The 17,189-nt window shown below is 39.4% G+C and overlaps 1 protein-coding gene across 1 annotated transcript in view; it reads right to left on the minus strand.

The window, feature by feature from the left end:
• The window catches only part of PREX2 (phosphatidylinositol-3,4,5-trisphosphate dependent Rac exchange factor 2), a 331,151-nt gene that overhangs the window by 270,591 nt on the left and 43,371 nt on the right, over positions 1 to 17,189 (minus strand). Inside the window, exons 2-4 of the mRNA XM_063451343.1 lie at positions 9,149 to 9,220; positions 4,686 to 4,808; positions 167 to 271 (exon numbers count right to left, since the gene is read on the minus strand). Of these exons, the coding sequence (XP_063307413.1) occupies positions 167 to 271; positions 4,686 to 4,808; positions 9,149 to 9,220 (300 nt within the window). The remainder of the gene's footprint in view (positions 1 to 166; positions 272 to 4,685; positions 4,809 to 9,148; positions 9,221 to 17,189) is intronic.

Below are 17,189 nucleotides of genomic sequence, written 5' to 3' on the forward strand. Positions count from 1 at the left end.
TGCAAATACGTAGAAAACCTACATTTTTATATCATGATGGCATGGAACGTGGACACAAACACCATATTTAAACCAGCACTATAAAAAGTCATGTAATTATCTAGCAGCAGAACCAATCCATAATTCAGAAAACTACATTACAGAATCATAACTCCTGAATTCTTACCAATAAAAATGTCCTCACTGTTCTGATTTTGTTAAGTTCAAGCAGTAACTTCTGTGCTTTTTCATGGTTTCGGCAGTACTCATCATAAATTGCAAAGCGGTCTTTCTGTCGTTGTAAATATAATACAGAATAACGTTAGAAACTGCTGCTCATGGAAGGTTTAAGTAATACAGAAGCTGTAAACATTGTGTATGGATCATAGACATTATCAACATTTCCTATTTATTTTTCTGTTTCCACATGTAACGGATTCATCCGCACATATAAATGTCTATAATAGTATTTACTGTCCTGACAGGAAAAGTTGTGCTCATCTGCAACCACGCGCCCGGATACCTGATAAACCCAGCATGTCTAGGGATGCCGGCCGCTGTGGATTTATGCCACTTTATGACCCCATGGCCTCCCACGTTAATGATGACGTCGGTGTGCATGTGACGTCACGCGCACGCACGTTTTGGGGTCAAAGGCCGGTTACTACCAATTGGAATAAAAGGAGGGTTATTTAAACTAATGTTTCCATTCTCTCATTGCCCTGTCGTAGTTTCTGCCTAAGTGGTAATCCAAGAGTGCCTTCCTGATCTTGTTTTTTTTGGTATTTGACTTTGGCTTCATTCTGACTTCCCTGCATTCTGGTATCCTTGACTTTTGGCTTTTTCTCATTGCTGTGTCTGATTCTCTATCCCTGACCTCAGCTAGTATTCTGACTATTCTTGGATACGTTAAAGGGACACTATAGTCACCTGAACAACTTGATGAAGCAGTTTTGGTGTATAGAACATGCCCCTGCAGCCTCACTGCTCAATCCTCTGCCATTTAGGAGTTAAATCCCTTTGTTTATGAACCCTAGTCACACCTCCCTGCATGTGACTTGCACAGCCTTCCATAAACACTTCCTGTAAAGAGAGCCCTATTTAGGCTTTCTTTATTGCAAGTTCTGTTTAATTAAGATTTTCTTATCCCCTGCTATGCCAATAGCTTGCTAGACCCTGCAAGAGCCTCCTGTATGTGATTAAAGTTCAATTTAGAGATTGAAATACAATTATTTAAGGTAAATTACATCTGTTTGAAAGTGAAACCAGTTTTTTTTTTAATGCAGGTTCTGTCAATCATAGCCAGGGGAGGTGTGGCTAGGGCTGCATAAAACAGAAACAAAGTGATTTAACTCCTAAATGACAGTGAATTGAGCAGTGAAATTGCAGGGGAATGATCTATACACTAAAACTGCTTTATTTAGCTAAAGTAATTTAGGTTACTATAGTGTTCCTTTAAGTCTGGCCATTCTAAGGTCCGTTTAGACGTTATCCTTAGTCCTAGGTGTGATACAATTCTGCGTGCGGGATCAATTAGTAATCCTGACACTACATATAACGCCATTTTAAGTTGTTAGTTTAAACCTCATGGAAAATGTAAACAAAGTTCATCCATTACTACCCATGAACCTTTAGTTTAATGAAAGACAAATGATTGTGCATGTGTATGAATGCCAATAATTTAACCATTATTCTTATATAGTAACCATAATATATTCTTTAATATATTTTTATTCTTCACGCATATAATCATTTGGGATGAATACTCCCCCCACCCCATTTCCTCCCCTTTTAAGACTTATTTTTTCTATTATTTATGCTGCAGTCTTTCGTTTTAAACAAATAGATTGTGAAAGAGATACAGGCCCTTCTTTTTTCTTTTAGTTGTTATACTGTTACACATAGTACACTATGTGCCTATTGATTAGACTTGTTACACATATTACACTATGTGCCTATTGATTAGACTTGTTACACAGTACACGTATTACACTATGTGCCTATTGATTAGACTTGTTACACAGTACACGTATTACACTATGTGCCTATTGATTAGACTTGTTACACAGTACACGTATTACACTATGTGCCTATTGATTAGACTTGTTACACATATTACACTATGTGCCTATTGATTAGACTTGTTACACAGTACACGTATTACACTATGTGCCTATTGATTAGACTTGTTACACATATTACACTATGTGCCTATTGATTAGACTTGTTACACAGTACACGTATTACACTATGTGCCTATTGATTAGACTTGTTACACATATTACACTATGTGCCTATTGATTAGACTTGTTACACAGTACACATATTACACTATGTGCCTATTGATTTGAACTGCTTTTTCAAATTAATGTGTGTCTTTTATATAATGTGTTATTTCTCAATTCATTGAATTATATTGTTTTGTATAACATTTAAAAATTGTTTTCAATAAAATTTTAAAAGAAGCAATAATATAATATAATATAAGTTTCACAAGTAAATGCATGAGCAAGGATCTAGAATTTTGAGCAACCTTGGATCTGGTCTAGAAATCAAATCATGCTCTAGATTATACACTTTCTTCTCATTATTGGAGCTGTGTACAATGTCGCTGTTGTGACAGAATAGTTTCCATCCCCATATCAGAGTTTATCCATCAGAGTACATATCCATGACACTGCAATGCAGATTACACATTTTCTACATTCTGAGCAGCAAGGGGCTGACCAGTTCATATACTTGCCACATCCCCATTCGCCACGTTTAAAGGGTTATTCCAACCAAAAACCTATGTTTTAAGAAAACACTACTATGCCGCTTAAGGATAAGTGTTAACAAGATTGCCAGCAAAAGTGTAGTTGAGATGCTATTTTTATAAGGTGGTCTGTTTATTTTATCTAAACGGATACGTACATGTTCAGCTCCTAAGGGTCCGCAGTGGCTTAGGTTCAGGAGGCTTGACCTATATTATTGAGAACCTCTGCTTGTTGCATGTGCATAGACTGCGCAAAATGAAAATGTTTACGTATGAGGGATGTCAAAATATTCAAGAACAAAGAGACAAAATAATGGCAAATACTGATACTTTTTCCTCCAGTAAGGATTCATATAAAAACACCTAAAATTCCCCAAAACGCTGCTCTTTTTTCTAATTTTAATGTATTGAGACATATTGAAATCAGTATGTGTTTCTATCAAAGAGATTTCTGCAAGATTACAGAAGTGAAAGTAATTTCTTGGAAGCAAAAAATATATATGTATGTCTGTAACTGTCAATTAGATGTATTCATTATCATTTGAAAAAGGCAAACTACAGTGTAATTTTGGTAATTCCCTTGAATCCTGCTAATGATTCAATATTCTATGTGTGATTTTCCTTTAGCCTGCTAGCCGAACCACATATGAGCATGTGTCACCTCTGTGCACCTGCACACAATGCTTAGAGTATGTATTGCAGTCCTAACTTGGCAAGACACTTAAGGCAACTCTGGAGACCTTTGCCAGACCCCACTAAACATGTTGCGATTTTCCTGTAAGAGGAAATGTGCCGCTTGTCTTCACGAAACATGGACATCTATCCAGAACAAATCATTAGTGAATGCAAACTGCAAATCAACTATTTCAGTGTTTGCCAGAACAAAGATACAGTAATTATTCATTCTATGGGTACAGCGTGTTTGTCCTTTGCTGAAATAAACTATACAGAGCCCTATCATGATCAGCTTAATAGGCCGTCAGCAGCACATTGGCAGAGAAAATGGCAAATAAATTGTAAGTTAAAGAGATGTAAATTCTGCTCTGAGTACAGAGAGAGGGGTCCAGTTCCACAGAGTTAATCTTATGAAAGATTTTAGCTTCAGTGATGTTCCTAAAATTCCAGTCTGCTGCTTATCCAGTTCAGTCCAGGCACAGCCACGGCACGCAATGCAAATGAGGAGGAAATTTAAAAACATTGTTTCATATCTCATTTTCTGTATAATGACTGACAGGTGTAAGGTGTAAGTTACTGTTCCCCCCTAGAAGCGCACAAGGCCATGAGGCACTCAAGGGTAATTATTTTCCCCATTCCCTTCCTTCACAAAACTTTAGATTTACATGGCATCATTGCACGTGTCATAGTACGACCGGGGATAGATAAAGTGCGTCAGTTTGAAAAGTTATTACAAGTTGAGTGGGATCTGTAACCCTTGGAGGAGATTTGGCTTAAGTTTTAACAATTGAGTTTGGTGTTGGTTAGTTATTTTGTTGGATTAAGCATACAGAAACCTAATAATGGTGATAAATTAAGGTTCATATTACTACAAATTACACAATGAGCTATATGTATGAATCATGTTGCAATTTAAAAAGTATAATCCATTTGGTTAGATTTTTGCACACATACCTGAATGGCATGAATGCAAATGCTTGATCGGCTTTATACATGAAAATAAAACTGCACAAGTTGCAGCTATTAATACTCAAAACTACAAGAGAGTACGGATAACACCAGATGCAGAAAAGAAAGTTTGTCAAAGTCACAGGAATGCCTTTAAAGTTTTGACTTATTTAATCAGTCAAATATTTAGCCTGTAGAAGTAGAAAAACGTTTCCCTTAAACTTGTCTAGTTCAATGGTTGCCCACAGTATCAGTCACCCTCACCAAAGTCATGGCAGGAAAAACAGATAGTTTTCAGAAAGAAAACAAAATACAATGCCAAACATACAAATTTTAGAAAGCATTTTCCAACTTCCTGGTGTGCGTTGGGTTCTGGCTGCAAGGACTCCTCAATCAAGGTCAGAAAGTCCTTATGTACGGCAAGTATGTCCTCAATGTTGGAGAATAATGTCTATAAAGAAAGAAACATTGTAATATTTAATGTACAAAACAGAGTCCATTCAGAAATAAAAACAAACAGGGCCAGGTTTTTCTAAGATAAGTAATTCAATAATTCAATTGGCAGTAATGAACGCTAAATCTGAACTACAACATGTTTGCAACAAAGAGGGAAACTCTTCAGGGTTACGGGGTAAACAGTTTTGTGTATGAGATACCTCAGTGGATAGTCACAGATTGCAGGAATACCTTAGCCTTTCATCCTTCTGATGTCAATAAAATGAGTATCATTAACTTGGGTAATTATTGTATCTAGAATATCTTCTCTGATTACAAACATTTTCGTTAATTTTACTGCAAAGCAAAAGTAATTATTAAAAACAAGAACTAAAGAAGGTGACTTTGAAAAGATATATATATATATATATATATATATATATATATATATATATATAAAACAAAAGATAATCTTGCACTCCTCCTGTGTAAATAGTAGGTGCCCGGTGCTTGTCAGCCAAAATTCAAAAAAATATATATCCAAGATAGCACTCCAGGGACTTGTATAAAAATTAACTTTTATTACCTTCCAGTAAAAACAGCTAAAATCAACGTTTCAGCTTGATCTCCTCAAGCCTTCGTCAGGATACACTGTGCACAACACAAAACCCCACATATATAGCATATAATAAATTAGTTACTCACCACACCTGTGTTGCCTCCGATCCCATGGACGCACGGACCGAGACTGACGCCGGCTGCCCGGAAAACGTCAGCAGCCGTGCGACGTTGCGTTCAATGACGCGGCCAGGGGTCGTTACCATGGCGACCTATAAACATAGTGCCGAAACAATTATTTACAAGTATAAATAAAAACAAATTCCACTCTAGCATAATGGAGGATGTAACCTAATACATATAAAGTCACAGGCTAAGTGAACAGACAAAACCAGTCTCACTCCAACAGCTACGATTAGTGAAGCATATCGGAGGTATTATACGAAAAAAAGGGGGAACATATACTTAATATCGGACTGTTATCATGATCAGTGCAGTATAGCCACATCTAATTCAAAGGCTTAATAACAAACAAAGGTCTATATCAGAGAATCTAGCGATCAAAAATCCCAGTGCCTTTTGTACCATAGCAAAGGGCTAGGGAGGGAGCAAACTAAACCTCACTATTAGGCAGAGGGTCTTTTACCCACCACAGAAGACTGAATCCATGGGCCAACAATTCTATAACTTTTGCAGCCATAGCTTGTTTAGAGTGAATAGCCACAATATTGGCCCTAAAGAATAAAAAATGAAATCGAAAAATACAAAAAATTCAATAAATGAACTTAAATTCTACCAATAAATATAATACAGTATAGGAACTGAGGGAAGCAAGACTAATAGACACTCCCAGATGTACTGACCCATATATCCCTCTACTCATGAATATGTGGGCTACAATAACAAAAGAAAAAAAGAACATTACATGATCATCTATATCAAACAAGGATCTTAAGCGTAATCCTCAGTAAGCACATGATCACTGTGAGTACATGGACTGGTAGCCTATCCCCCTGGGTGGGCACCATATCATCATCTCATATACGTGATTATACATGACCAAAATAGTATTGGATGTGTTAGAGAGCAAAGCAACTGTAAGCCTATCCCCCAGGGTGGGCATGACATCACATGTCTCATAATACCATCCATGAACTTATAAGAATGCAGAAAGGGTATATTTTTTTTTTTTTTCATTAAGCCCATCCGGGTATACTGTTCTCAAAGTTCTGATCCAGTATAATTCACGCTGTAGAAGTATCATACTACGGTCTCCCCCTCGCCTCGGTGGTGGTATGTGGTCAATCGCCATCAGCTTCAAAGTTGGTAGTGTATGGCCTTTCTCCAAAAAATGTTTGGCCACAGGGAGGTCAGATTTTTGATCCCTATAGGCCACTCTTATACTGGACCTGTGGTTCCGTATCCGTTCACGGAGGGGTAGATCAGTCTTGCCTATGTACGTGAGCCCGCATGGGCAAGTTAATTTGTATACTACAAAGTCTGTAGTACACGTTGCTTTATATAGTATTTCACTCCTGAATGGGGATGAGTGAAGAATTTGCCCGGTGACATGTGTCCACACGTGACACATCCAAGGCACCTGTAGCAACCCACATTCGTGGGGCTCTGCTCCTTCTGGTAGCAGTGTACGGGATCCGTCTTCACCAGTAGGTCTTTTAGATTCTTATTCCTCCTGTAGCACATCATAGGAGGTTGCCGGAATAGTTCTGGTAAGGAACAATCGTTTCTTAGAATTCTCCAATTCTTGTCAACTGTTTGCTTGAATCGCGACGACCCTGTGGTATAAGTAGTCGGGAACACCAATCTCCTCATAGATGAATCTCTTGATCTAACTTGTGTAGAATGGCACTTGCTAAGGGCTTTTTCAAGAGTTTGATCGTTATACCCACGCTGGTGAAACTTTTCCCACATCTCCTTAATCTGTTCTGTTGCCTTATTGTGATCGGAGTTGTTCCTCAGGACTCTTAAGAATTGTGAGTATGGTAACGATTGTTTTAGTGCACGGGGGTGAAAACTGTTAGCCTGCAACAAAGTGTTACGATCAGTTGGTTTAGAGTATAGCGTATAGGCCAACTTTTCCCCTTCTCTCATGACCCGTACATCTAGATGCTTCTACAGCGTGAATTATACTGGATCAGAACTTTGAGAACAGTATACCCGGATGGGCTTAATGAAAAATATACCCTTTCTGCATTCTTATAAGTTCATGGATGGTATTATGAGACATGTGATGTCATGCCCACCCTGGGGGATAGGCTTACAGTTGCTTTGCTCTCTAACACATCCAATACTATTTTGGTCATGTATAATCACGTATGTGAGATGATGATATGGTGCCCACCCAGGGGGATAGGCTACCAGTCCATGTACTCACAGTGATCATGTGCTTACTGAGGATTACGCTTAAGATCCTTGTTTGATATAGATGATCATGTAATGTTCTTTTTTTCTTTTGTTATTGTAGCCCACATATTCATGAGTAGAGGGATATATGGGTCAGTACATCTGGGAGTGTCTATTAGTCTTGCTTCCCTCAGTTCCTATACTGTATTATATTTATTGGTAGAATTTAAGTTCATTTATTGAATTTTTTGTATTTTTCGATTTCATTTTTTATTCTTTAGGGCCAATATTGTGGCTATTCACTCTAAACAAGCTATGGCTGCAAAAGTTATAGAATTGTTGGCCCATGGATTCAGTCTTCTGTGGTGGGTAAAAGACCCTCTGCCTAATAGTGAGGTTTAGTTTGCTCCCTCCCTAGCCCTTTGCTATGGTACAAAAGGCACTGGGATTTTTGATCGCTAGATTCTCTGATATAGACCTTTGTTTGTTATTAAGCCTTTGAATTAGATGTGGCTATACTGCACTGATCATGATAACAGTCCGATATTAAGTATATGTTCCCCCTTTTTTTCGTATAATACCTCCGATATGCTTCACTAATCGTAGCTGTTGGAGTGAGACTGGTTTTGTCTGTTCACTTAGCCTGTGACTTTATATGTATTAGGTTACATCCTCCATTATGCTAGAGTGGAATTTGTTTTTATTTATACTTGTAAATAATTGTTTCGGCACTATGTTTATAGATCGCCATGGTAACGACCCCTGGCCGCGTCATTGAACGCGACGTCGCACGGCTGCTGACGTTTTCCGGGCAGCCGGCTTCAGTCTCGGTCCGTGCGTCCATGGGATCGGAGGCAACACAGGTGTGGTGAGTAACTAATTTATTATATGCTATATATGTGGGGTTTTGTGTTGTGCACAGTGTATCCTGACGAAAGCTTGAGGAGATCAAGCTGAAACGTTGATTTTCGCTGTTTTTACTGGAAGGTAATAAAAGTTAATTTTTATACAAGTCCCTGGAGTGCTATCTTGGATATATATTTTTTTATATATATATATATATATATATAACTTACCGTATAACTATAACTTAAGGTTCTAACATAACCATACATAACCTAACCATGTGTGGGTGCCTGGAGTACCACTTTTAGTACATCTCCAAATAGGCCAGAATTCCTTTCTTTGGTTAAGCATAGCTGTGACAATGTATTAATCTAATCCCAAATCCCTGAATATGTTCCTGCTGTCTATACATGCCTGAACAAAATATCAATGTAAATTGTTTAATGTACATTTTGCAAATGTATTGTGAATGCGGCACACTTAAGATCATTTGCATCCTAATTTCTAATTTTGCCGTATTGGGAGAGCTCATTTGTGCAGATCTGTTTATGCAAAAAGTAGTATAATCTTCAACCATTTAAAACTGACCTTTACTGTGTCCTCTGTGACATTTTTATCATCTTTTGAAGCAGCATATTGCATCATTCGGTGAAGAAATGCCTGAAAGGAAAGGGAATATATGTTATGAGATCGCAAATATTAAACAGCATATATTTGGACGCTATTAGAAGATATACACTGTCACTGTCTTTGGGTTCTGTTGCTCAGAATGTAAAGCTAACCATCTCTTCAGTGTTTGCAGCCAATCCCTACTGTCCAATATTTAGTGAAGATGAGTGGATAAAGTGGAGGTAAATAGTTAGTATAATTTGACAGGTTGCCGAGAGGGAAAACAGTTTGTCAGGGGTGGTATCCAAAGACTCATAGTCCCATAACCTGCAATGACCTTTGGTAGTTATGGTTCATAAAGTACCCCTCTAAGAGCTGTATGTGAGGTATAATGGTATAACTTAGAACATTGAGCAGACAATGATACATCCGTTCTCCTGATGGCTATTGTTTAACTCCTGTTAATATTATGTATGTGTACATAACTGTACCCCTTTCAGCAGACAGAGGGCCATTCAAAAAGTTAATTTAATCATGTGTCCAAAGCCTATGAATCCATAGATGAAGTAACTTGGTTATAATCACTTTTTTAAGCTAATTAATCAAAATTATACAAACATTTAAAGGGTTATTCACTAAAATGAAAATTGAAAGTGAATTCAAATGTATTACCTTAATGCCCAAGATTTTTTTGAGATGCAATGCGTTTGTGACCAAGGCCATGCGTTCATTCTGCCACAATCTCCCCCTTTCTGTATAAGTGCACCCATACATACTTTACATATCATTTTAAAGGAGAAATAGGTCTTTCCTTTGATACCTAGGTCAAATTAGTAAATTTCCCTCTCCTAACATCAGCACAGGGATTTACTAGCTCACACAGTACAGAGGGCTCTGTGAACTCTCTGTGCTGTGTGATTGCAGTATGAGGGGGAGAGCTCTCTTTCATGCTGCAGCTGCATCACACAGAGGTCGGTGCTGGGAAGCTGGCAAAGTCTAGCACCGTCACTGGGCTAAGGAGCATGCAGAGAGACCTACCCAGGGTCTCCCTCATAGTAAGGGGGGCAGTGACAGGCTAGGGGGACACTCAATCTTTATAGACACATTTGAAATGACTGGTATGTAAATTGATCTAAAGAGCTATGTCCTGATCTCACTTTGAGAGTTACTTATTGCTCTTCTGTCAGTCTGCGGCCTAATGCTGACCCCAACTGTCAGAAGCGCCCCCCAGTCGAACAATACCTAGGGGTCACTAATATTTGAAGGCAGCAGCCTGGAGGCACACTCAGAAAAGGCTGAGCGAGATTGCTCACCTGCGGTGTTTAAAGGACTATGTGCAGAGCTCACTTTAATAGCTGTACACGATTTATCTGTTAGTTTGGGGCCACAAACAGTGGCTCCAGCTGACAGAGGGAACTCTCAGGTATTGAAAGATACCTGGAGTTCCTTGGTACCAGCAGGGATTTAACCAGGAGTTCCTTGGTACCAGCCTTGGGTGTCTCTCTAACTGGCAAACTTGATAATCTTACTGTCTACTACCGCTGTGAAAACGTCATTTTTAAATTACTCCCATGTTCGGTTTGATACGTTATGCTATATCAAACTTTATCTGCTGAAACTTCTCAGTTTGTCATTTTGTTCTGTTGCAGATAGGAAACACATGATGCTCCTAAGTTATTAACATGTTGCTCCTAAGTTATTAAATGCTTTTGAGAATGGAACCAAGTACAGAACCTAGGGCTAATGTTTTTTTTTTATTAAAATAAGCAGTATTTGCTCAAGTACAAAAATGTATTTTTATTATTTAATTTCTCCCCCATTATTTAATGTATAGAGCAACCTCTAGTGTTTTAATGTATGAAATGCGTTTACAGTATATTTTTTACAATGTATAGAATATTATCAAAACTTGTGATGCAAAGAAAGAGCAAATCACAGATTGTTGTAGTGAGAAAAAAAACCCAATCATTCATAACAAGAACTCTGTAAGTGGATAATGTAATGTATTACAGTAGGTTAAGTTGCAGTACAAAGAAATAAACAAAAGATATGATAACGGGACAGTCAGTCAAAAGAGTAATCGCAATCACAGTCCCCTTGGTGCTGTAATTTGGTTTATCTTACTCCTTCCTTTCATACAAGAAACCATCCCCAAAAGCGAACACTGATGCTAAGGGGGTTTATTCACTAAACACTGAATTTGCCGTAAACGAAAAATAGAATCATAAAATTTAGGCAAACGTGGCTGAATTGGGAAAATTCCCCAACTCAACGATTGTCTTAGTGACTTCTTCCTAAAGTTTGTAATTTGGTTACAATAAGTGTGAATTGAGCGTAATCCAAAATTAATTAACAGTGAATTCCACATTTAGGCTGAAAAGAGAACATTCTCCAAGTCAGTAATGTTTTCATTTTAGCTGCTTTGGCCTAAAACTTCAAATTTGCTTTCAATTACCCTTGGAATTCCTTAGCATTTATAATAACCCTGTGATTGTTGGTGTTGGTCGTTCACTAAAATCTATAATTGTATTAATAACATGTATGACATAAAAACAATCAGTACAAACTGGCATTTAATCAAGCAATTACCTGTTCAGCCACATAACTAGTCTTTATCTGCTACTGATAAAGTTGGGCATAGTAAATTCATGTTCCCTCACAAACCTGGTAACTAGTATAACTGTTCAACAATGTAGTGGTTATGGTGTCAACCCCCCAGCCCCTCCTGCCTCCACAATCAACAGGAATGTGGTAGCTCGCTGTGTGAGGTAAGCCCAGTGCTGCAGGGCTTTTCTCATTGGTGGAAAAATATCAGCTGATGATCTCAGCCAATAAGTTGACGTTGGAATTGGAGTTAATAGAAGCTCATAGCAGGAGCCTCCAGCTCTGACTTCCAGCTTTAAGGAGGAAGTCAGTGAACTCCAGGCAGGAAGTTAAACCATTACAAAATGGTTTGACTACTTGCCAAAAGAGCTCCAGGCACCATAACTACTGTTACATGCACTACTTGCATAGGTTTCTGGGGGATGTATGTTCTAGATTGTTTGCTTTGTTTTGGTTTTTAATCGAGTGCTCTTTTTTTTTTTTTTTTTATAAAATATGGGAAAATGGTATTATAATCCTGTTTAGAGAAGCCAAAACCAAGGCAAACACTGGAGATGAGGAGGAGAAACATTTTGACATGTTGACTGCCAGCTGCAATCGAGCACATAACTATTATCATGTAACTATGGTGACACCCAGTGCAGGATAAAGATGTGTGGATTTCTACATTCTACTTTTTACATCTCACAAAAATTCACATATTTGTTGAATACGGGGATACGTAAACATAATATTAAAAAAATCTGGGAGGTGTCAGTTTTTCTTTTAGAACACCAAATAAGCATTCTGTGCACATTATGTGGAAATCTATATTTAATGATATTAATTTTGAACATAACACTACTTTTTTCCTGCTGGAAACTGTTCTTTTTCGATCACTGTAAGATCAATATGACTGACATTTGCTCTTTCCTGACTTTAAATTGTACTTGTTGAAGAATTTCAACTCATGTTCCCGTGTCAGTTACACTAAATTAACAATATTTATTGTTCTCCCACGGAAAAGCCTGTGTTTACTTTTACTAATTGCATTTCATTAATATTTATGGTACAAATAAGATTCCTTCAACGAATAAGTGAAACATGAGGAAAAGAACACTTTAGAATTTACATTGTGTAACGGCACCCAGACCGGGTACCTCCGTCTATCACTGCTTCCTTGTACTTGCGTGTACCATAATCACGGCACTGGAACACCATAACCACCGAAGACCCCACAAACCGCCGCGCTGTCCCAAGACCCTGGACCCAAGACCAGGATCCAGCTTCCGGTGGGTTGACCTCTCCTAGTCCAGAGAGCGTAGCAGGAACAGGGGACAAACAGCAGCACTTCTGCCCACAGTCGCCGTGGCTTGACTGGTGCCCTGGAACTGCTCCTTCCTGGAGCCGAATGGGGAATTAGCTCTAGTCCTTACAAGGACTTACAAGGAGTAAATCTTCTTTCCCTCCAATAACAGGACGACACACAGTTTTGGAGTGTAAGCTGGAATAGGATTTTAATGGAGGCACACTGGCCTTTTATACAAGTTTCCCAGCAAGGGTGACACCCAGGTGGACCTTGTTGGGCACAAGGACACAAAGTTCCAAACCAATAACACATTTACAATGTAAGGCACTCCCACACAAGGCAAACAATCCCTCCCCTCTGCTTGGGAGATAATTGAGTTAATTACTGTATCAACTCAATTATCTCCAAGCAGGAAAAACACACATTTCTAAAAGTCCCCAAAGTACCCCAAAACACAACATATCCCCATAAAAGTCACAACCCTTATAGCCCTGATCTGGGTGAACAACATATCCTAAATTACCCAGATCGGTTCAGGAATTTCCTGGAAGTCATAGTTTTGACCGACCGTGCACATGGTCCTATACCCAAAACCGTTTCAGGGAAATCAGTGCTAACAGTCGGTCAAGTTTGGTAGTCTTTTACAGATTTCCTTGCAGGGCCCATAGTCTGTGGGCAGGAGGCTGGCAAGCAGGCTCCTCCAGGAGCTTGTGGCAAACTCACTTGGAGAGGGGAGTTTGTCACACATTGTATTTTACATTTTGTATTAACACATAATTAAAACCTAATATGCTGGGGGCGGGGCCTGACTGCCAAGCTGAACGGCAGCACTTGGAGTAAGCTCATGTGTAAACTCCAGAAATCATAATATATTCTACTCTAAGCTTAGAAAATCACTCAAATGAGTGCATGGCACACTCCACTCATCCTGGTGACACGTTTTGCAGCATTGCCCGGCTGGATTGACTCTCTAAACGTAAGCCTTTCTGCTGCCTATATGCAGGTGCCAACAGGGGAAGAGGTTAACTTCCCCGTTGATATCTTTGCTGGAGCACTTGGAGGTGGTAGGCGTCCTGTTTCTCCCCCCCCCCCCTTGCCGGTGAGGGTCATTCTGGCACCTACCCACTGACTCGCTGTGTACTATCAGAAGGCGAAGCAGTAGCTCCGTACCAAGCGGTACACTTTACAGCATCAGGCATGATGGTCGACACCATGCTCAACTCTACTCCACAAGGCCTGCTGGAACCGATCGCCTCACGGATTGGCATATTTGCCAAGTTCTGGAGGAAGCTAGTACGTAGACTATGCTAGCCTCTAGAGAAACCACAGAGTTAAAACCTGGCACCTGATTTACCGCCTGTTTCTCAAGACATCACAACCACCTCGACCCAAGGGATTACCTCCCCAAGACGTTGTATGCCACAAAGGAGGCGATCGCTGCGAACTCCCAGCATCTGCCTGATTCCTGGGGTGCTCACTGCCCGCTATCACATTCCCAGGTTGAGGGCCTCAAGGGGATCCCCCCTGAAGCACACCACATACCCTTTAGAGAGTATGTCATCAACCCTCCTGGGCCTACATTCCGGGTGCTGTCAGTCAATGGAATAGTGGAATGGGTACTGGGTGATTTACCTACTATAGAGCTCTTGCAGGTGGCGTCTGTCACAGTCACAGCTCCAGATAATTACTTACCTCTCCCATGATATATTGACCCTCTTGGTCTGCCTGGGCTGCTGGCCTGCTCTCTCTGTCCAACGTATAGCACCATTTATAATACTAACCCATTTTCTGTTTCTGTTTTTCATTTTTACTGATCTGCTGCTTGAATGTGGAATTGTTTGTTAGAGCACCTACAGTATAACAGTAAGCTCATGTGGCTGAATGACACAACGTAATTTAAAGTTTTGAGCTGGTGCTATAGATCTCACGGGCAGCGTACCATAATCGTTTGTTCTCTACTTTATCTCATAGCGCAAGATTGCTAGTAACTCACTGTTGAGTAAGCCTTGATGTTTTTACCTACTGTCAATTTCAGTGCTTGAGATGTTAAACCTATTTTATTTATTAAAAATATAAAATGTGCAACTACATGCTCGATATTTCATGCAACCATTCTACTTTATTGTTGTTATACGTAATCTTGTGAAATGTCGACTGAACCATGTTTGTCAAACACGGCACTGCAAAAATAATGAATGTATAAAAAAAACAAAAAGAAATGTAATATGCTAAGCTATACACATTATTTATAATAAATTCTTAATATTTGTTCATTTTATATACCTCCCAACATTGGAAGAGACAGGGTCTGCACTGGTGTGTTGTCAAGACCTGCAACACACAACCCCAGAGCAAGGAGTATTGTATACTATAAAGGAAAATGTATTACAGGTCCTTCGGTTGATGCACTTTTAGTATGAAAGTATACAGTCTGTAAAATAACAGGCAGAGAGTAAACAGGGGCAGGCAATGGTCAAGGAATACAGAATAATGGGGAAACGATTAAGTAGTGCCAAATTCAGGTAGTCCAGAGGTCAAAGTAGTCAAATAGGAATCCAATTAAAAAAACAGAAAACACACACCACAAGTCTAAATGCACTCTCTGGTATCAGAAACTGCAACAGGGGAGTAGTTAGAGTGGCTTTAAATAACTCCATCATCATTCGTCTAGATGAAAGGAACAAGCTCCAGGGTAAGACTATTGACTCCGTTCGCTAGTTTGTTTGTTTGCAAACTACCGAACTAGACCGGCCGCAAGCCCTGATTCTCTGGGACTGTTTTGGGCATGAAACCATGAGTGCGGTCGGTCAAAAAGGGACTTTCAGGAATTTCCTGAACTCCTTCTCTGATCCGGGTGATTTTTGGATATGGTGTTCACCCAGATCAGGGCTATCAGGGGTTGTGACTTATGGGGATATGTTTTGTTTTGCGGTACTTACTCGACTTTATAAAAAATGTGTGTTTTTTTCTGTTTGGGGATAATTAAGTTAATGTATTTTCTACCTTAATTGTATCACAGGCAGAGGGGAGGGATTGTGTACTCTATGTGGGAGTGTCGTTCATTGTTACGTTGTTTTTATTGGCTTGTACACTTTGTGTCCCTGTGCCCAACAAGGTCCACCTAGGCATCACCCTTGTTGGGAAACCTGCATAAAAGGCCAGTGTGCCTCCATTAAATTTGAGTTGCTGTTTAACTCTCAACACGTAGCCTTGTCTCGTGATTGGAGGGGAACTGCTATATTCACACTGGGGATTGCCATACTCTTTATGCTCCCCTGGGCTCTAATCACTAGCTCTTCTAAAAGCTGTTCCTGCTATGCTCTCCTGGAGGAGAGGTCTTTCCCACACGGTCCCGGATGCCAGAGGTTCATACAGGGTGGAAGGAAGACGGAGAGATTCCAGTTAAGCTACGGCGGTTGTGGAGTCTGCGGTGCTTGTGGTGTCCGGTGCGGTGCTTATAGTCCACAGCGTCAGCTAGGAAACAACAGTTGACGGAGGTGCCCAGTCGGGGTACCAGGTGATCAGTTACAGTCACTTTCATTTTACACGATGTGACTGGTGTTGTAGCGAAGTAGGGCTATTCTGAGACAAGTTATGAGATTTCTTGACCTACTGAAATCAATTAATGTAACTGAAAATGTTATTTAGAAGAACAAAGTATCATTTTTTTAATCTTTTTTCATAGACTCATTTTTAGACATACAGGTAGTTCCCAACTTTATGAACTAATTGGTTCCGAAGCCTCGTTCATAAAGCGGGAGCTGAGTTCATAAAGTGAGAAATGCCTTTATTTGAATGTGGTTTTACCCATTAATATGATTTTTAATGGTGTGAAACTATAATACATTCATGCTGATAACATGGAGCTTCTAGAAAATAGGGATATTAGTCTGGAAAAGAGGGACAAATGAGATTGGTCTCAAAGTCAGTGCTATATATTCTAAACCGAAACCTTGGGAGATAGGCATATTTGTTGAAGTTGCAAAATTGTATCAAGCAAAGATGAAAGGAATCTGCATTTGAGTTATGTCAATCAAAGAGAACACTGTGTACTCACACTAAATTAAGGTACCTCTGGTGGTACAAATTATATGCAGTAAAGATCACAGCTACTGGACCACCAGAGAT

This window comes from Pelobates fuscus, chromosome 4 (genome assembly GCF_036172605.1).
Source record: "Pelobates fuscus isolate aPelFus1 chromosome 4, aPelFus1.pri, whole genome shotgun sequence".
Lineage (NCBI taxonomy): Eukaryota > Metazoa > Chordata > Amphibia > Anura > Pelobatidae > Pelobates > Pelobates fuscus.